General features: G+C 36.3%; 1 protein-coding gene across 2 annotated transcripts in view; it reads right to left on the bottom strand.

Moving 5' to 3' along the window:
* LOC145671826 (venom allergen 5-like) overlaps positions 1-22,764 on the bottom strand; it is a 41,547-nt gene that overhangs the window by 8,997 nt on the left and 9,786 nt on the right. The window contains exons 1-4 of one of the 2 annotated variants that reach the window (XM_081741055.1): positions 21,208-21,362; positions 6,684-6,836; positions 5,241-5,325; positions 4,527-4,671 (exon numbers count right to left, since the gene is read on the bottom strand). In XM_081741055.1, coding sequence (XP_081597181.1) covers positions 4,527-4,671; positions 5,241-5,325; positions 6,684-6,695 — 242 coding nt within the window. In that variant the 5' untranslated portion in view covers positions 6,696-6,836; positions 21,208-21,362. Of the gene's footprint in view, positions 1-4,526; positions 4,672-5,240; positions 5,326-6,683; positions 6,837-21,207; positions 21,363-22,764 lie in introns of those variants that run through there. The other variant, XM_081741054.1, reaches the window with a different exon arrangement.

Raw genomic sequence — 22,764 nt, 5'->3', positions numbered from 1 at the left:
TTGTAGACATCTTCTGGACTTTCTCTGATGATAGACCAACAATACTCAGCAATCGTAATTTTAGTCCATTTTCCACTGTAACGCTTTTCAAATGTTGCAATCCTCACGAAAACGTCCATCGTGTTCATCACTTACTAGACTGAGGTTTTGAGGAAAAATGTCAAGACGTGAGTGCAAAAAGTGTAATCTTAAAGAAATGTTACACCCCATGCCTTCAGGGTTAGTTTCGAGATGTCACTGAACAAGCGTCACTCGGAGGGATTATTTTCATGTCCCAAAGACTGACATATGCCAACTACATTTTTATAATAAGCAATGCATGCATTTTCAACAAAATAGTCCTCAAAATGACTGTCAAGAGATTAAAAAATTAAGTTTGGAGTCCAACAATTGCGATTTTTATTATTTACTTATTTATTTTTATTTTATTTTTTTAGGAAGATTTAAGTCTCGAACAAGATTGTTAAGCTCTTCTTGTGTGATCAATGAGGTGACGTTGACTAGAATGTAGATGGCTGAAAGTTTGCATCTTTCCTGTTCCTCGGAACATCTGAAGCATCTTCTTCTGAATCAATAGTGTAATGTTCTGGAGCTTTTGGTACTGGAAGATCTTCAATGTGTGGTACTGGAAGATCAGCTAGGCGAATAGCTGACTTTAAACTAGAGCACTTAATCTAATGTTTAGATTTAGAGGAAAATCTTTTTACATCTGTCAAGCAAAAGTAGCAGTTAGTTACATGCTCCATTTGTTCGAGCGAAGTCATAGGAAGTGCAAGTTTCATTGAACTGCGTTTTCCTTTAACCAGTTGCGAAAGCTCCTGCAACACGTAGTGCAACATAGGTGGGGCAAAGACTTCTCCAACCATTTATTATTGTTCATTAACCTTTTTAACTAAGTATGTAAGACTGCATTTTTGAGTTTTAAATGTAATTCACCACGCACATAATAAAGTCAAATTTGTTTTTACACGCACGGGACATTGCACTCCACTGCAAATAACTAAGCGTTTATTAAGTACTTTGTTGAAAGCTAGATGCACAGCACACACTACCACAAGAGACACAACACTAAAAACGCGACCACTCCTAACGAAACGCCAATCAATAAATAACAATACGATCGAACCAAAAATTATTCAAATGCTAGAACATATGGAATCAGTTAGGCAACACAAATCTGAACTCGGTTATCACTATATGTTAATGAGCTACTACCTGAAATGAAGATAAAGACTGATGCCAAATATGAAAAACTAGTGTTCCCTATCATAACGCCAAAAAAAAAAAGAAAGAAAAACAAAAAAAAAACTCTTACGTAGAAGCTTTGTAGTGGACAAACAATGTGTGGGTTTCCTCGGGGTTCTCCCGTTTTCTCCCACTTTCTTCATTCTACCATTTCATCCATTACTGATCATCATCTTCTCCTTTAGTCTAACCGTCATAATCGTGGGACTTAAAAATCAAAGATTTCATTTCATTTTTCTTACGCAGAAGAAAATTTGAGCGATGAGGAGAAACCCTCTTTAAACAGCGTATTCCTTCAATAAAGAAAAAAATTCTCTCGTGTGATGTTTAAATGAGCGTATATTGTTAGCACATTTCTGCCCCTCCGCCGGTCTAGTGGGAAGCACGATCACCTTAGATGCATGGGGTCTCGATTCGAATCCCGGTAGAGAACATTGAACGACAGGGTGCTTCTGAATCCACCTTAAATTGTAGATCCACGTCTCAAATAGCCTCGCTGCTGAAAAGGCACGCTAAATTTCAATAACCAAACTAAATAATCATATTTCATCATCGCCAGTAAAAATAGGTATTTCACAATACAAAATTTCAAACTTTTCAATTTCTCACAAAATTTGTATATGATACATAAAAAAAGCAATTTCAGATTTGAATTTCGCATTCAAAAACACAGAAGAAAAATATATTTCCATGTAAACGACATATTTTGTATTGGACAGCGTCATTGATAAGCCTATGTCGAAGACATGGAAGCGATTTATGTTTTGTGTTCGCTTGAGTGGAACTCTTAGATATAGTTCTGAGAGTAACGTTTCGAACCGTGGCTAGCCACGTGTAAATTTATACACATATTTGAAGTCAGTGATGATTTCAGTAAATTTCACCCTGGAAGAAGTTGTAATACATTGGGGGACAAAAGTAGTACCAAGAACGAGCTATGAATTCACATTCAGATCAATAGAACAGATGGCTCCGGAAAAAAATATAGCTCTGGGGGAATTTCCCTCCCTGGTCACCCCCTGAAATCATCATGGTTTTAAGTAATTAATTAAATGATGGCCACAAGGTAGCTGGATGGTTACTGTTGGCAGATGTCTGTGTTTTGTCATCATGCATGTGAAAGATATTCTGGAAGGTACTATTGCAAGAAAAGAGTTTAAAAATGAATTTAACCTGAATATGTTTGTAGGACATGCCATTTTCCAGATAGGTAAACAATATTTTACTTTTAGAGGGAGCACTGCCTTGTATAACATTTAACGGTAATTAAGAAGTGTGTGGGGGTGCTATTTTCTTTAATCGAATGAAAGTTCCCAAAATACGTTCCATCTTATGTGTTAGAGTTCTATTTACACCTTAAGTGGTATAAATCAAGATTGATTAAAATAGAACAAATATTGTAATGGGGAGCGAAAAACTGTTATTTTTTTTAAAATCCATTCAGTGCATAAAGAAAGGAATACCTCTTTCTTACTGCGCCTCGCCACTGAAACGGAAACGGAAAGTTCCGAATTCAGAAAGACAACCGATAGAGGATAAGGACAACCGATCTTCATATGGCTTCAGTGTTCCAATACATAGTTATTAGAATCCATATCAGTATCTTCTAACCAGACATGTTGGAAATGTACTATTTCCGGTTTGAACACTGGTCATCATAGTGAAAAAGTGTGCTGCAGAGCGAGAAATGATATCTTGAAATGGATTCAGTAATGAAGAATAGGTTCCACGCTTTGGTCATTATCCGTCCGTCTGGAGATGTATCCGTTACGCTACACAAAAGCACGTTTGAACGAAAATGCACTTTGAATTCAGTTTTTTTCGCAATATATAACAAGAGTGATTATGTAGGCCGAATTTGTCAATATAGGCAATCTGTTACGATCTTATAAGGTAACGGTGACTTTAATAATAACTATAAATATCCCATGCATGTACGTTTAGTGTGACTTTTTGTACAATTTCCGACAGTTTCTCGTTCTATTATACCTTACAACAACTCGCATAATTTCTAATTCTAATACAATTTCACTGTGGTATATGAAACTTATTTATGTTTGTGTTAGATGTATTCTAAACAACACTGCCTGTGAAAATAGCCTGTATGAAAGGCTAATTCCTAACATTTAACAGTCATCACTCCGTTATATGCGCTGCATGCTTGACGTCAGTAAATACTGTTCGCGTGCAGGAAATTTGTAGATGTGCTGTGTATCATTAATACAACAGTCATAACTATATTTAGAAATTATCATTAACGTTCGCTTAAACTCAAGTTTTTCTCTGTAGATAAAGAAGAAAAAGTTAAACATTCACAATTATAATTATTTAATAAAGGAGGATATTAACCTCGAGTGTAGAGAGAGCCAAAGTCTTTCATTTAACAAATACTGACCAGAAATAGAGTTGAATATCGAATAATACAAACACAGGTCATTGCTGTTGCCTATCTAATTGAAGAACAACATGATTACCCAATATCCACAAACTAGTAATGAGGTTTCCGGTGGTCCTTAATTGAAAGATGATTTCCGAAGCATCCATACTTTGTTTTAGAAGCAAAGTATTCAGACCTGTTGAATGGTTAATGTTTAATATAGCAGACATGGAGCAATTCATCAAAATAATAATAATAATAATAATAATAATAATAATAATAATAATAATAATAATAATAATAATAATAATAATAATAATAATAATAATAATAATAAAACTAAGTTGCAATGTTATGAGAAAGCAAATTTGAGAGGTAAATATGCTATTCAGGAATTAATTATAGAATCCTCAAACAGAAAGTAGTGCTTAAAATCGGTATTTATTGTTAAATACATTCGAAAAATACGATAAGCAGTGGCATATTTAGGGCTTGGCTATCGGACCTAAGCTCCATTCCTCCGAAATAAATTTCTTATGCCAAACTTTATTCAAATTTGTCTGCACCCAAAAGTGCTTATTCACGTGCTGTGCATAAGCCCCCCGAAGCAAAATTGTGAATACGTCACTGGCAATGAGAATGTTAATGTCCTAACGACGAAGACGGACATCATAATTTCTCGTACGGGAAAGGCGTGAAGTTATTGTTTTATGAAAAAAAGTGGAAAAATCGTTTGAAAAGCAAACGAGAAAATGAGGGAATATTATGAAATAGAATCTAAAGTGAAGTGTGTAAAACCATACAAAATTTAACTGGTTGTAATTTATTACAGTCACCTTCAGAGTTCATAAACAATATATTTATATATGTGGTTATCAGATGCAAGATAAATAAATATACTTACGCCTTAAATTGATTATTTTCAGCCATTTTAAAATCATCTACTTCTCTGTACCAATTTTCTATAGCATTACTTATGACAAGAGCATCTTCTTCACTCGGATTTGTAGACCTTGACATTGCGAAGTTTTGTCCCACCTGGGTATTGTCTGTAATTACGAACCAATGAAACAATATAAATTTGGTTAATAGGCCAGAATGAAAAGAACAATATACATTGCAAGTTTGTGCTTTGGAGTGATCTGTGCTATTTTCTGAATTTTATATATTTTTTCAAAGCGATATTTTCAAGTATTTTTCTAGAGAATACGATTTAGTCATTAGTTAATAATTTTATTGCAGATTTTAACAAGTAATACCATGCATATGGGTTTTCTCGAGGTTCAGTTTTACCCCCTTGCATCTCATGGCATCAGTCCTTTAATAACCACTCACAACAAATAGAGTCTCTTTTATTTAACAAGGCAAGAATATTTAATTTTTGCACTTCTTTCGTTTACTATTTCGAACCTATGTAAAACTCAATTCTACTTTCATGTCTTTATTGTGGAAAATTAATCCCTAAAGATACAGTTAATTACAATGCCAGTTACGTAGACACATTGTTTGTGAAAGTATACTTTAAATGTCGCACTTGCGGTTTACCTTCAATTGACCCTTTCTTATATAATCCATTAGTCAATCTAAAATTACGTACTTAATAGAATGTGCCGCTTACCTATACTCTTCCGACAAGAGTCGTGTCCAAGTATGCACTGATCTGACCATCTTTGTGCTATCGCTTCTAGTTCGGAATCCCAGTTCTAAAATATACATACATTTACACAAATTTGTAGAAAATATTTTCAAAGAAATATATATAAAAAAAAACTTAGATTTCGGTTAAAGCAAACAACCCTACAAATAACTCTTCAGTCATTAGTCTTCTCACACAAATTATTTGCTAACTTCTAATAAGGAATTTAGATAACCAAACTCCTTTATATACTTAACATGTCTCTCATTGATCGCTTTAGAATAGAAGCACTAATAGATATGGGAGAGAGAGAGAAGCGGCTTTCTCCAAGAAATTAAGATGCTTAAACTTCAGAATGACTAATGATTATCCTAATCTAAATAATTAACTAATGAATACCTCTCAAATAGGTACAAAAACATCAACCATTTTTTCAATGATGACAACTCGTCCGACTGCACCAACATTATTATGAACAAACGAGAATCATAGCAGAATACTTTAGTAACATATGCAACAAGCGGCACAAATTATCAACAGATAACACAATTATTAGGAAAGTAAGTCTTAATTACTTTTATTTATTGTTGTTATTTTGACAGATTTGAAAAAGTTGTCTGCATTAATGGGCTTAGCTGAATGCATAAATGAACATGCTGCAATAGCAGCTACACTTGAGAAGTGCTTAATGTTGAAGAAACGAGTAAAGAGTAATATGGGTTTAATCCTATGTGGATTTTAGCACTTTTACCAACTTTTATTATTATTAATGTTTACTTAATTTTAGCAAAAGTCATTGGTCAATAAACATAATTATGAAACTGTTGTTATATATAGTAACAATTTACCTTAAACAAGTGAAATTTATATCTTGAAAAATACAAAAAAAGAAAAATGTTCAGAAGTATTTTTCTAAACAAAACAAATGACCATGAGAAATTCCTAATTATATAATATTACTACTTATTAGAAGTATAATCAAAACATGTAACAGTAACAAGTACATAATAATTTAGTTGCAATTAACATTGAAAAGTTTAGGAAAATTTTGTTTACAAATGACGGATTTAGTCAATTAACTTATAACCTTATGCAACTTCAAATATGTGCATGTAATTATTCAACAAATTTTACTTAATAAACTTGACATTCTCAGGAAGCCAACTAAAAGTATGTCCACTAGCATTAGAAGACTTTGCAATTTAATTCCATTAAAATACTTTGGCCATGACTTTAAATGGCACTTTTATTAGGTGTTAAAGAAATAAATAAAATAGTTGCTTTACAAGTTAATGTAGCTATCGTAAATTTGATACGAAAAGGAAAAGTGAAGATAACTATGTGTTTTTATCCAAGCAAATCTATGGTGTGATTAGTTTTACCTTGAAGTGAGAAAACAGTTATAGTTAATAGCAAAAGGCTTACCAAAACATTCATGTTAGATGCTGAAGGTTGCCCTGGCTCTTCCCCTTTAGCCACTCTGTTCCTACGTTTATTATGTTCATCCAATATCAATTGTCTTAGTTCTGTAGTTAGTCCTCCAGAAAGGTCAGTGCACGTATCATCTTGATTTGGGCGCTCAGGAAATAAGGAAATATTTTAGGTTTTGTTCATCATATCCATTCATTTACACTTCATTTACACAATAAACGTTGTTATTTATATATTCTTATAATAATATAGTTAGTTATAGAGAACTGGCTAGAACTATTTGAAAATGTATTTTAAAACCTCTCTATTTTTGAACATATTAAAGAAATAGTGATATATCACACCACTTTTTTATACATTGCTACAAACAAAATAAAAACACAAAGTAAAGAAAATATTGCGTATACTACGTGTTGTACTGTAACGGGGAAAAACAGTATTCACTATGACGTTCGATCTATGTACTATGTTTAAATGAAATGGTAGAGGCACGCATATATGCACGTAGAGAAACAAAGATATACATTTCTTTTATGAAAGCATGAAAGGGAAAAATGCACATCCAATCCTGTTCAGAAGGTATATTGACACGTGTCGAATTAACTTGTTTGCTGTGCGATATTTTTCCTTGAGGTGAGCTACTCGCTATCAACTAGATAAGAGTCTTCAGGGCCACCGTGAAGAAAAGGAAGAAAGAAAGAAACAAAGGTATATGTTTAATTTCACGAGGAGAACAAAATAAAATATTCTATCTACTCCTTGGCATTAAAAAGTGTTTAAAAACCTAAACTATTCTGAATATGCATTTTCTAATTTCCATATAGAATGCATAGAACATTTTGTTTAGAGGAAGCTCTTCTGGGAAAGAAAACTTACCCTATTAGTTTCTCAGAAAATCCTCAATGACACGGTCAGAATCTACGATGCACTTATTAGATCCACAATTTTCTTGAGAACGAGCATAAATACTTTAATTCAATATTTTTTTATTTTAATTTTAATTTTAATTTAATTTTATTATTTTATTTATTTTTTGCAAAGAGTGAAAACGAACGAAAGTAAAGTCGAAAGAAACAAAACTTTTACTACCCGCCAGTGCAATCAACACTGAAGCTTACTATCACAAACGCAGTTGTGCTGTAGTTTTTGATGTTTTATTATTATTATTATTATTATTATTATTATTATTATTATTATTATTATTATTATTATTATTATTATTATTATTATTATTATTATTATTATTATTATTTAAATTAGAAATTCAGGTTGAGTTACGAACTGAGTTCGTAATACATGCGAGTCTCGTTTGCTACCAAGTAACTGAAGTGGAATATTTCTGTGCAAATGAATCAACTCTCAGTAGGATAGAATATTGGATACCAAAAAAAATTGTTCGTTTGGATACACTTTCACACAGTAAATTTTGCTTTTTACAACCTAGGTGCTGAGAACAAAGTTAAACTTAAGAAAAGAAGAAGACAAATTTCCATAGTTCTCTTCTTACATATTTTCAAAGATGTCTTCCACTACCATAACGTGTGTATCTTTCTTCATCTTTAATTTACACAACTCAATCTCAGAATGTGAAGCTCAATAAATGCACTATAACTTTACTACTATTTTTCTTGGTAGGTATTGAGCAATGATTTTCTGAGCGATTACTATGACAAACGGAACACTTCGACAGCCATGAATACAAAGTTCATACACAAGGAATTACTATGTACAAGTTGGTTACAATTAAAGTGCTCCTATTCACGGTGGTTCGGCGCAGGCTGTAATCAACGTATTACATTGAAATGTGGAAAATATGGTAATGAGACGGTGCGGAAGTGAGTTACCCTGAAAAAGTAGTTCCTCTTTCCGCCACCAGGAGTAAACATGGCGCTGTACAGGCCGTAAAACACATGAGCTCACAATTCATACACATGATAGTATGAGGAGCAGCATTACTAGTGATAAGACAGACTCTGCACTGTTAGTAAAATTGGTCTATAAGAACGGGAGCAATTACAGTGCAGCATTGAGGGAATATCGGCATCTGAAAGGAATGAGAAGAGAATTTCTCTCAAGAAATGTACTAAGGAAGATGGTATTGAAATTCGAGAGAACGGTTCTAGCAAGAGGACGACGACCCATTCCAACCGGAATTGTTGATAAGATTGATGACGAAGCAGCACATGCTCCATATTCCGCTACCAGTGCTTTTGGGGTGTCACGGGAATTGGCCATCCCATGATCAACAGTTACGAAAGTTCTTAGGGCCATTTTCCATTGATATCCTTACAGAATTCACTCAGTTCAGCAACTTAAACCTCAGATCGGCCGCAATTTCTTGAGTTTGCCCTTCAGTCTTTGGCACAGATGGAAATTGATGGTCGCAGAATATCATGTGACCGTAGAATATCCTGTGGACTGATGAGGCACATTTTAGACTAGAAGGGACACTGAACACGAAAAACTTCCGTGTATGGGCCTGGATAACCGCATGTTGTGCGGGAATAGCCATTACACCCTGTGTACGTGAATGTGTGGTGTGAATTCACAGAAACGTTCATTATTAACCGTCATCTGTATGGTGACAACGGTATTTTATAGGAACCTTTTAGTGCGACATGTGATTCCTATTTCGAAGCGTCTCTTTTCATGGAAGACGGGGAAAAGGCGCACGGAGGGTCGTCAGGTGAAAAACCTGCTTCGTGAAACCTTCACTGCTGACTGCATCACCTCCCAAGGATTTACAGATTCTTGGCCAGCAAGATCCCCGGAACTAATATTATACCAGCTTAACTCGCTTTCACACGGTATCTTTAGCATTTTTCTAAAATTTCAGTGTAATAGGCCTGTTACAACAAACGCTAGACCCCCGTGAATAGCGACATTTTCATTATAACCATCCTTATGTGTCCCCATAAATTTAAATTATTTTAATCTTGAAAGACAGCAGTGAATTACAAACATCTTTTCGACTTATTATTTTCTTAAAAGTTTCTTTTAATTTTGCTTTGTAAATTTAAATTACTAATATAATATTATTAATATCATAGTCGAGTCAAAATGCGGTTTGACCTGGGCAAAATTGCAACCTTTAGTTTTACACCTGTATTTTGTTTAGGTACCTCACCTGATGAAAATATCCAAAATCCGACAAAATCGGACCAAGGGAACACCCCCAAAAACGTTTTCAAAATGGCCGACCATGTTTTTTTGAAAAAATCGTAGACCTTTACGTTGGCGGCTCTAGTAGCCCTCTTAATTAACACAGAGTCATGAATAATACCTCGTTGGAACGCTCATAGACCACAAATTCCAACGAAGTGACTTTTGTACTCATCATGCCCAACCCGTAGAAGAAAAAGAAGAAGAAAGTTGATTATATAATTAATATCATAAATAATTGAAATCATAATAATACTATCATATTAATGTGATATCAGATTAATATGACCATCTAAATCTATATCTATATATTTGTCTATCTATCTTATATATATATATATATATATATATATATATATATATATATATATATATATATATATATATAGAGGATGATTCAATAAGAAGTACCAGGCCTGAATCATAAATGGGAAAGGATATGACAAAGTTTGTTCTCTAAAAGTTGCATGGCATTTAATGTCCTTTCGAATGGTTCCAACAGTTATACCACTTTCCATTGCAAATTTTGAAGTTGCTCCCCGTTGGAGTTATTCACGATACACCACTGGTCTCGCTACTATTTTTATTGCATTCTACACATACGATTTGGTAATGCAATTTTTTGTTTGAAGGCTCTGCGTGCAGTATTAGCTGCGATATAGACCTGGTACGTTCTTATTGAATCACCCGTTATATATATATAACAATTATTACCTGACCAGCGAACGAGTGCGGGCGGCCGGTTTTGAAACTAAAATGCAAGCAGCAGTGTTTCTAACCGGATTACTTGTAATCAATCTATCATAGTTCTTTTTGTCTTGTTCGTAATAAACCACTTCACGCATATACTCAAGTCAGGGGCAGATTCATGGGGCCCTGAGTCTGAATTCCGTTATAAAATACCGTTGTCACCGATTGCCCCAGAATGGGATATTTAAAAAAAAAAAAAAATAAAACCTAAGAATTTTCACCTTTGTATTATAAATGTAAAATAAAACCTAAAATAGGTAGGCCTTACTTTTTTTTTTTGTTTTACGTTGCAGAAGTCAAATAAAGCAATAAATTGCAAGAAATTACTTACATTGGCGTTCTTGCTCAAAAAAATGTCCACCTCTGGAATCGCAGGTGGCCATTTCTGTTCTAGAAATTGCAGACACCCCATCAGGATGCCGCGGTCGGCAAGAAAGATTGGCGCCGTCGACGGTGGCAGGCCGCCGGTAGGCAGCCGGCATCCGTCCGCGGCGCCACGACGATCTACTTGTTCAAAATTGCCGACCATTTGCCGAGGCGGCAAGCGGTCGAAAATCGTAACATAAAATGCCCTCTGCCGACCCTTTGCCGATTGTTGCCGACCGTCAGAGTCGGCAAAACAGTCGGAAAGACCTCTTTCCGACCCTCTGCCGACTCCTTATGCCGGCCTCTTTTCGACGGCGGCGTCGGCGCATTTACTGCATCTTTACGGCTGAGTGCCGACTGCTCGGCTAGGCAACTTTCCGATGGCGGCGCCGGCGCATTTAATGCTCATTTCCGACTGTCTGCCGACTGCTCGGCAAGGCAACTATTCGACGGCAGCGCCGGCGCATTTTATGCACCTTTCCGGCTGTTTGCCGACTGCTGGAAAGGACCTCTTTTCGACGTCGGCTTCCCGATTCTCCCACAGGCGGCATCCGACTTCTTGCCGCCGTCGAAAAGTGGCCCTTTGCCGACTGGAAATCAACGCTTCAGGAAGGCAAAATTTTAATCAGCTTTTACATTAGTCTTGCCTAAGTCTTCCTCCATGCTACGATTTCTCGACAAGGAGCACTCTTGCAAGTTCTCGAAGTATAATACTTGCATTTTTTTTGTGTGTGTCCCAGTATAAAACTCGTTCCTTTTTGCTTTTTTGCAGCACTCTCAGCCAAAAAAGAAGAAATTGAATGGGACCTGGAAGTATTATATACTTTCAGAACTAGCAATTGTGCCCTTCATGAGAAATCATAGCACGGAGGCAAACTTAGGCAAAGCTACTGTAAAAGGTGGTGAAAATTTTGCCTTCCTGAAGGATTGATATCCAGTCGGCAAAGAGCTATTTGTCGACTGCGGCAAGAGGTCGGATGTCGCCTGTAGGAGAATTGAGAAGCTGACATCGAATAGAGGTCCTTTCGAGCAGTCGGCAAACAACCGGAAAGGCGCATAAAATGCGCCGGCCCCGCCGGTGGAAAGTTGCCTCTCCGACCAGTCGACAGACAGCAGAAAAGATGCGTAGCACTGCAATGAAAATCATGGCGGATTCCCACCAGTAATGTTGCACTCGGTTCATACGCAGTACATTTCTACAATTCTCAGTACGATTTAAGTGCTATATACAGGGAAAGTATCTGGGAATGACTTACAAATGCTTAAAAGCGACCTAAAAATAGCAACTGAGCAACTAATAATGAACGTTAAGAATAATTCAATTAACCTGCCTGTGGGCCTAATGTGAAAAACTTCTAACAGTCAGTACTTGTCGTTTTCCCATCAACTATTGCAGAAACGATTTTAAACGTCAATGATTTTCTAAATTTTTTAAAGTACAGGGGTCACACTCCCAATGGAAAATGAGATTTAAATAAAAAGTAATGAAGTAAAAATTATAAATAAAAATACTGTCATAAAAGGTATGTGGTGGCGGAGAGATTCAATCCGAGCCTACACACACACACAAAAAAAAAAAGTTACTAGTAAACAAGAAAAAGGTGGACAGTAACCAAGTTAGTTTGTCAATATATGGAAAACGGAGACGTGTGTCCAAGCAGCCAAGCCAAAAAGGTTAACGAGAGAAGGTGATAGCAACCTTGCGTTACAGGTTAATATTGCTAGGTTACAGTGTAATAACTCACAGGGGTACGCTAACCGATCACGTAGTTACCACTATCAATCATAGCCTGTAACCGGTAACCTAGTTAGTATATTGGAATAACCGACTGCTCGGTTAATGAAACAGGATGCATCAACTGCAGTAACCGAGTATTTTGGTTAATATAACATATTCAATTACTTAAAGTAACCCATTTACTGGGTTAAAGTAATACGGTAGGACAAATGTATAACCAAGTGGATCGGTTAATATAACAAATTAAATTAGTTAAGATAACATATTTACTCGATTAATGTAATAAGGTAGAGCAAATGTTTAACCAAGTAGATCGGTTAATTTAACCTGTTCAGTTAATTGAAATAACCCGTTTACTCAGTTAATGTAATAGGGTAAGTTAATTCTAGTAACCGTGTATCTCGTCTAATATAACCTCCTTTATTAGTTGAGTCAATTTGTTATAACCTCTTTTGCTCTGTTGTCCATATATTGACAAAGTTTTCAGGGTTAAAATTGTGTTTAACCTTTCTGAAGGTTAAAATTTTATACCCAATTCAGAATTGTTCTCGCTTTATAATTTTTGAACCACTTAACGTAGCGATGTGAAACAAAACTAAATTTTTCTCTAGTTTATAAAACCACATAAAGTGACGTAATTATTTTCAATATGAATCCGAGGACGGTGTCTTATACAGAAAGGTAAAAGCATTGTTTAGAATGATTAGAATGAATAATTGGAAATATTAATTAATAATAGTATAGAAAAGGATTATCAATGCAATGCGAAATGGTAATTCCTTAATTTCCTATAGTAATTTGCTAATTGAAATTTGAAAAATTATTTCGGCTGCAACGTAACAGATTTCTAAAAGTACAGTAGAGGGTCTATTTAATAATCCATAAAATTATGTTACTACCTTTCTGTATCATTTGAAGAAAGACGAAAAATGTATAGTTTTATAAAAGAGAAAGAATTTAGCTTTGTGGAATGGATTTGTTTCACGTCAAACTTAAGTGGTTCAATGATTTATACTGGGACACATTTCTGGGTTCGACATAAAATCTTAACCTTAAAATTAATACAAAATTTTAACCCTGAAAAATATAAAGCACTTTATAGTTCTGTAAAATATAAAGCTTTTATAGTCCTGTAAAACACAGTAGAACAGGAGCTCCGTGAGTATTTACACATTGTGAACAATATGAAACAATTGAAATAAAAGCAGAACAATGTTATAAAGAGTCATGACAGTATCCCACCGCCCTTAATGTGAATTCTACTTTACATTTCCATACTGTAGAATTTTTGATATTCTGTTTAATTTACTGCAAATAAATGATGAATATAAAATTAACTCGAAAAATTATTCACAGAGTCAAATGAACTAATTAAAATATAATAATACTGCAAAATATAAGTTATCCGTGTAGCTCAGCCGTTAGGGATTAATATGTGTATATGAATCAAGCTTCAAATACTGGCCACAATGTTAAACACTTTTCACTAGCAATTTCACGCCTGCGTCTCTGAATGCATTCATTTTCTTATACTACACTGAAAACAAAAATGTCTCTGCATTTGTTGTAACTTTGGTATTAAAAAAAAAAAAAAAAAAAAAAAAAAAAAAGTGGCCGGAGCGATCACTTGTCTGCTTGTCCGGCTATGGTCAAAAGTGTGGAGCAATAATTTAAAATCCCCGATACTAATACATCATGTACGTATTGTTGAAACCAGGGTCAAGGGCGCCGATCCTGGAGGACCTAGCCCCCCCCCCATAGCTCATGTGAGCTCCCTCGCATTGTATTTATGAATATACCATATTTGGTATAATTTGAATGCAATTTGTCTTTAAATCCCTATATATGCCGTTTGCATGTGGATGCCCCCCCCTCCGCCAAATTTACAGAGAAATCGGCACCCTTGGCCAGGGTACAGCTTTACTTGCACACAGGGGTAAAAGTGGATTTGAAAAGGTAGGGAGACGCATGAAGTCCCCCGTCCTCCAAGATCCGCATACAGTTTGTCGCCATGACATTCCTTGCTTCTAAGGGAGGAATCTATTCTTCAACACATGTTAGAAGAAACTTTTCATTCATACCAACCTGTTCACAGGCATTCAGTGAAAGACATCTGATGCCTCACCAATGAATTACTACTCTTTCGGCCTACTGAAACGAGCCTTCTCACACAAGAGTCACGCACCATTGAAGGATTGTGAAAAGCCAGCCAGAAGGGTTACGAATAGACATGTCTATCCTTTGTGCCAATCTCTAACAGTAGAAACTTTGGATTGGATTAGATTGTTTTGAGTTTAGTGTTCCACGGATTGTTTTGAGTTGATTTTCAGTTTAACGTCCCTTACATTAGCGAGGCTATATAAGACTGTACCTATTGATTAACGTGGAATCCGAACCACATGCACCAGGAATTTAATCCAGGTCCCCCACGCCAAAGGAGCGTACGCTAACCGTTTAGCCACGAAGGAGCTCACGGATTCTTTTGAGTTAATGGACCTGTATATACTGACTCCGAAAAATATAATTGTATTAGATGAGGAACTCATTCTTAAAATGAAAGGGCCGAGGTATATCAGTGGTTGAGCCTTCACCTCTGGTACGTGGGGCCCCTGTTCGATGCCAGACCAAGTGAGCTTTGTGGTGAACAAACACCGTGCGCGTAGGGTTTTCTCGGAGTTCTGTTCCCTCCCCTTTCTTCATTCCACCATTTCATTCATTTCTCATCATCACTGTCTACATTAGCCTCAATACGTAATCATGAGACGTTAAACTAGATATTTCATTTCACTCTTAAATTAGAAGCAGTCATTCGCTTCTAAATTCCCAGTGTTACGATCTAATAAAAAATATTGGCTATTAAAAGTAGCTAATTTAAATTGATAGTACAAAAATGTTTACAAAGCAGCTTTACTATGACAGTGATGCGCGAAGAACACGGAGAACCGAATAGACTGATAAGTTACTTTGATAGAAATCAACATTTAAAAATGTACAAGAAAACTTGTAAGAGCAATCAAAACTATAGTCACTGATGAAGAATTCAATTAACAGTCGAAACAGTTAACTTTTACTTAATCTTTATTACAATAGTACGGTCGCCACCCCAAAGGAGAATCAGAAAAGAAAAGAAATCCTGTCGTGTATCCAGTGGTAGGAATCGGAGTTTCTTGAGAAATCTTTGAAACATTACCTTGAAGCTGCAAGTTAAACAATAAATCCCTAAGTCCCTCACCAAACAAAAAGATGTATTAAAATTGAATATTATATTTAGTGATGATCGCATTATATTACTTTGAAATAGAACTTCGATATGCGTCAGGGTTTTGAGACACTATTGCAATTGAGAATTTTATATTCGGCTGAATACAAAATATTACACCTTAAAATAAAACCTTGTTACTGGAACAAATAAAATGCACATATACTTAAATAAACTACAGGTGAAATCGATCAGGTGGGCAAAAATGATACAAGTTTTAAAACAAATACATTTTATTTTCCCCTAGGAGTCAATTTGAGTAACATATCTAAAACAGAATCCATCTGTAATAAGAATTCAATCGAATGAACAAATAACTTTGAGAAACCCTTAAAAAAAAAATAAAAAAAATAAAAAAAGAAAACCTCTCGAGATCACAAAACTATAACTCGGCAGTCAACTCTTCACATTAAAGTCATAAATTCGGAGCTAAAGACGAGATTGTGAATTATCACTTATACCGTAAAACTTTTAACTTCACATCAAACTTAAGAAACTGCTTGCCTTCATTTATCTTATTACAATAAGAAGCAAATAAAACGTTGTACTTTTAACTGAAACACCATTAATATTGTATGATAAATCACTGTCACTATTCTTAAACAAGAATGAAAACTTTACTGTAAGTATCAGCCAATGTGCAACTATCTGCACAAAATCACAACTCAAGAACAGACATCACCGCTGTAACTGCTACGAAACGAATTTTGCTTGATTACGCTCCTGTTTTGAGTCTCCCTTTTCCACGATTAAATAATGGATCAGATGTATGGAGAATAAAGTCGTTTTTGTTCCTGAATTACTACCTGGATGTCAATCCGTTAATAAAAATCAAAAATTAAGAAGCTGAACGCTTAAAATTTTTAAGTTAATGACGAGCTTTTCTCGTTAAAAAAAAGTTTTAATAGTAGTCGCCAATGGTTTTCTACAGATGTTGATGTTGAATTGTTTAACTTTTTTTCAAAACTTCCGATGTCCAAGTCCTTGTACCTACACATTGTGAAACAGTGTCAGGAGAAAGAATTAATACCCGGGGTGACTATTGCAAAAGCTATTGTGACCCGTCACACACAACAGGATACCGTTGCGAAACATTCACCCACGACAACTACTAGAAGAAGGCCTGCAAGCAAAGTGACATCCGTAATGCTAAGGGGAATCCATCGAGTCCTAAGAAAATCTCCCGACTCAACGTGATATGGTCCACAGATTTCACTTCGCACCCTCAACAGTGAACTAAAGAATTTGCAAGCGCCTCAGGTTGAAGTGTGTGAAGGCCCGTGTACATCAACTTCTATCTCGTCACTTTGCCGAACGTAAGACGAACTGCAGGAGAAACTGTATGAAAAGTACCTGGCGAGTTCCAAATGGAAAGTCATATATCCATATCACTACTGGTGGTCAGATTCGGGCGACCACATACTGTGACCAAGGATGTTATAAAATAGGGGATCTGCCTATACGTATCTTCATCCTCTGAACTCAATGAAGCCACAAAAACAACCAAGCATTGTTTGAGCCGGTACGTTTGGTTGACTACTCTTGTTTCCGCCATGATTGTTGACTCGAAACATTGTTATCTTAGTGGCACGGAGCGGGCACAGTAGGTGTGGCGAAACTGTAACGTATGGCTTCACGATTTTGTTGAATGGGCAGATCCTCAATTTTATAACATCCTTGACCATCGCATTGACGGCAAACGGCGCAGCAATTTTGATCGTCAGTGCAGGGAGTTTCCCTCGTGGATTTATGGTTGTTACGGGATTCGGATATGAGGGTACGTTGATGATACGCAAGGTCGAAGAAAACCTGAAGGTGGATGCCAAATACTTCCAAGAATCCATTCTGATATTCACCTACTGGAGATTGTATCTATCAGACGCGAAACAGGTGATGGTCCATATGGACAAAGCTTTGACTTATACGGCCAGAACATCACTACGTTTTAATGAGGAAGTGGCAGAGGAATTAGGTATTCGTGTCATTCTGTTTGAGACATTTGCTGTATTCTGTTTGAAAAGTATTTTGCTGTGACTTTTTTCTTACAAAGTATATAAAATCAAAATTAAAAAAAAATCTTTGACTTTTACCTCCTACGTTTATGCTAGGCTAAAGGAGACAGCGAAATTGAAAGATGAATGAAACGGTGGAATGAAGAAAGTGGGAGGAAACGGAAGAGCCCCGAGGAAACCCACGCACATGTTCATTGTCCACCGCAAGTTCACTTGGCAGGAGCAGGGTTTGAACCGGAAACCCATGCACGAGAGGTGAACGCTCTACCACTGAGCCGCTGCTGCCCGCAAAATATTAAAATAAGACAGTCTGGTGCAGGTGTAGTTTTCGTGCATTACATTTTGGAAGATTTACAGGTAAAATTCAATACTTTCCATGAAAACACATCTTTATAAGGAACAAATTTGTACAGGTAACTTAATTACATACAATGTAATACAACTGTATCTTAGGTTTACTAGTGTAAAATCATTACAAGTGCTTTATGACGAATAAAACAAATGAGTGCATGTGAAAAATGGCTCTATTAGATGCTATTTTCCACGGGCGGCTTATTTCTGCACCGTGTACACCGGCATCATATTTCTGCAAAGTGTGCAGAACCTGTATTTTGTTTACAAGTGGAGAGTTACTAGTATGAAACAACAACAAGTGTTGTTGAAACTTGTATCATTCCCAAAACGCACTTCCTTCCACTACCCTCACCTCTGCGCATACACACTATCGCTGACGTGCCTGCTCCCTTCGGACGCATTCCCGCGCGGGACCACCAGCTTCGCCCTATCTGACTCTGTTTGATAGCATTCGTGCTATTTAGTGGTCACCCAGCACAGATTGTTTTGTGCTTTTTGCGCTGTTTTTATGCTAGACATCTGGAAGGCTTATTTATACGCAAATCTTAAAATAATTGTAACTTTTCAACAATTACTTCTAGAGGTCCCCTTGAATTATATTTATGCCAAGTAAAATATATTCCGCCCAGTAGAAAGCGTCTAGGGGACAATAAAAAGGAAATTGTTGAAACAATTATAATTTTTCAACAGTTTTGTCTAGTATTGTGCCACAAGTAAACCTGTACACAAGAACGTTTAATCACTACTTCATTTCTCCTGTTTTTTTTTTAATTGGAAGTTTTCGCTCACATGTGAAACAAATCCTGCGGTATATAATCTAGTGGATCTTATTAGGTTACTAAAGAAACACTAAATACTAGAGAATACTACAGAAACACAAAGCTTGACACGGCACTAAGCATTATGAGAAATTGTCCACGTTTCTCTAAGATAATTATCTTCCTTTTTGTTATTTAGGCTTAAAACTTATGTACAAATCCGAGCTTGTGTTCGTTCAGGTTTATTTTCGGCGCACCACCCGGAATAATTGATGAAAAATTTTAATTATTTTGCCAATTTCCTTCTTATTGTTTCTAAATTATTTCCACTGGGCGACATGAAAATATCACACCTGGCATAGATAAAATTATTAACTGGTTCTAGCAGCCAAGTTACTCTTTAATCTCCAGTTGGTTACCGATCATTTTTCTCAGTGTGCCACTCACCGCGCTGACGTTTTTCCCCTGGAGTACGATTTCTGCTTGGAAATAGCGTTCCTTTGATTGTATTATAGGAGTGCAGCATGTATACCACCTCGCTTTATTAAGTATTTTTGCCATAAGAAAAGTTTGCGGGTCACAACTATTCACAAAAAGACAAAATCAAGCTATCACCTCTAGCAGTAAGTCAGAACACTTAATCTAAAAATTATCCAAACTAACCCAACCTAAATTTAGGGACTTACTGTTGTATCGCAGAACCAATTTGAAAATCGAAAAAAAAAAAGTACGAAAACGTACTCCGATCGGTTATATTTGGTTGGATTAGATTAAGTTACGTTCGATTACTTTACATTAGCTTAGGGGCATAAAAACTACAGTGCAAAAACACAAACGAACCTGTGCTAGTCAGGGACAGATCCAGGACGGATTTCTGGGGGGGAGATAGGTTGTAATACTACTACTTTGAGCTACTTTTAAGTACTCCAAACTCTGGAATGGGTTTTATTTATATATAAAGTAAGAAGGATTCCTCTTTGGGAGGGGGCAATCGCCCCGATCGCTCCCCTTGAATTCGCCCCTGGTGCTAGTTGGCCACTAAAGAGCACGAATTCTATATAACTGAGTCAGAGCAGGGTAACGCTGGTGGGTTCGTGCTGTAGCGCGGGGGGGTGTCCGAAGGGGACAAGTGCGTCAGCGACGGTGGGTATACGCGTAAGCGAGGGTAGTGAAAACATGTGGGCTTTGGTAATCATACATATTTCAATATCACTTTTTATGGTTTTATACAAGTAACGCTTCAGTTGTAAACATAAAATACAGCTTTCGTACACTGTGCAGAAATACATTGGAGTTGAGTTAGAAGCCACTTATCTTACAAACTAAGGCATGTAAACATTTGCAATTTCAAGAAGAAAATAGTGCACTACAGTTTCTTAACTGTCCCTCGTTTTTTAAAAAATAAAAGTTAAGTGAAACCTTTAAGTTTTTTGTCCAACGGTTATGCCGGTTAGGCTAAAGAAGGTGATGATGAATAATGAATGAAATGGTGGAATGGAGAAAGTGTAAATAAACGGGAGAACCCCGAGGAAACCCACGCAGACAGTGTTTGTCCATCACAAAGTTCACATGGCGATGGCTGGGATCGAACCCGGGACCCCAAGTACCAAAGGTGAACGTTCTACCACTGAGCCAGCGCGGACCCTACAATTGTAATCGAGTTCTTGATATACCGGTAACTCTTTACTTTGGCAAGGCAATGATATCCTGTCAGTACATAGTATTGCCGAACGAGCGTTAGGGAGTGAAGGTGGGTTAGAGCCCCGCAGGGCACGTTGTTTTCTGTCTTTCCTTCTTGGGAACTGTACCTATAATTGCGGGAGCCGGTTCAGATGACTTGGTTATTGTCTCTGCCTTGCCTAAAGTAATGACTTGCCGATATACCTTATGGGGTTCGTGAAGGTATATCTTTGATTGATACCCGCCCCCAAAAAATTTTATATGCCAGAGACGCCAGTGCGCGGGAACATACTATAACCGAATCTTTTTCATGCGCAGCAACAATTAGCATATGTAACACAACATATAAAATTTATGACAATTTGAAATGTATATGCATAATATTAAATTAACTCACATGTATATGCATAATATGTGCAATAATATTAAATTAACTCACCACTCTCTCACTTCATGTTTTCGTGGTATTTGCTTAACCAGCAACTGCGTACAGTTCCAATGAATGAATATTTTAATGAAAAACACTATTTTCCCCACTTGTAAACTCAGCTCAACGAACTTTGTTTAAAGGACTTTACCCACACTACATCACAATGTAACAAATGAAGAACGCGAACCGAACATACAGGCAGCACAACCAGACTGCGATTTCTGCAAACTCTTCAGCGGCAAAGGCGGCTCGGCGCCTGTCCGAGCATCTTTTCAAGGTCGGTCCATCCGCTGTTTGCCGACCTTCTTTCGGCTCCTTTACTTGTCGGCACGCCGCCAACGTTTCGGCGTCTTTCCGACAATATTTGCCGCGGTCGCCGTCCGCTGTTTGCCGTCTCCTTGCAAAATGTTTGTCAAAGATCCTCTCGTACTTGTATTTTATTTTAAGTATTTACTTCTCATATACATTTACGTGCAGTCCCTTTACTACATTTCTTTTCATGCATTTACCTTTTTCGTGGTCGGTACGCCGTCAACGTTTCGACGTCTGAGAAAAAAAAAACTCCATATTAACTTGTGAACAAACTAGCGAGCAGCGTTTCAGGGTGCTCCTGTTTTATAATGACACCGAATAAAACGTAATCAATTTTTATACAATCTGCTTAATACACGGTAGTAGTTCACTGAATTGTCAATTGTGCTATGTTGTTCTTAAATTGGTAATTTCCATTCATATATCAGTATTCACAATACATCTGCATTACTGCAGGAATGGCTCACTACAACCATATAACTTACGGCGTTCTTTATTAAGCGGAAAGAGATTAGGCTATGCATAACATCCAAACTGCAACTTTTAAAAACCGTTGGATACACTGCAGAGTGAAACTCTTCGCTCCCCTGTCCCGCCGCGCTTGCCAAGAAACTGATGTAAACACAACAGCAGCGCCATCCTCTCAAAACTGCACTGCTATCCTGGTCAGGTAATAACATCTGATGAAAATACCGTTATGTTATTGATATTGTTACGACTTATTTTAATTTAAATAAGGGAGTACATACTCTGGTCAGAAAAATATTTATTTAAGAAATAATTCCAGACTCAAGATGGAAGGAGTCACTTGTAGCATTAATTCTATTGTGAACACTCAACAATACACAAATAAACTTTGATTAATTCTTGATTGAATTAATTCTGTTTTGTCATATCTCTTGACTAATAAAAATTTTCGAATGATGAGTATGTTCCACAATATCCGTAAATGATAAGACATGAATGAAGGATACACAGTATATTATGTAATCGAATTTACGAGTTATTAATTATGTACAAATAAAGTTTCTAAATTTAATAGTAGTTAACGACTAGTTTATGATACTAACACACACACACACACACTTATAGACATATATATATATATATATATATATATATATATATATATATATATGTGTGTGTGTGTGTGTGTGTGTATGTGTGTGTGTGTGTGTTAGCTATTAATATCATAATCTAACATTATAGCATATAAATAACTATATAAAGTATCTGCAGTGTTCCGCCTTTTAA

Source organism: Thermobia domestica, chromosome 15 (genome assembly GCF_964235325.1).
Source record: "Thermobia domestica chromosome 15, izTheDome1.hap1.1, whole genome shotgun sequence".
NCBI lineage: Eukaryota > Metazoa > Arthropoda > Insecta > Zygentoma > Lepismatidae > Thermobia > Thermobia domestica.
The sequence above is the reverse complement of the archived record's forward strand: the minus strand, read 5'-3'. Positions and strand labels throughout refer to the sequence as shown.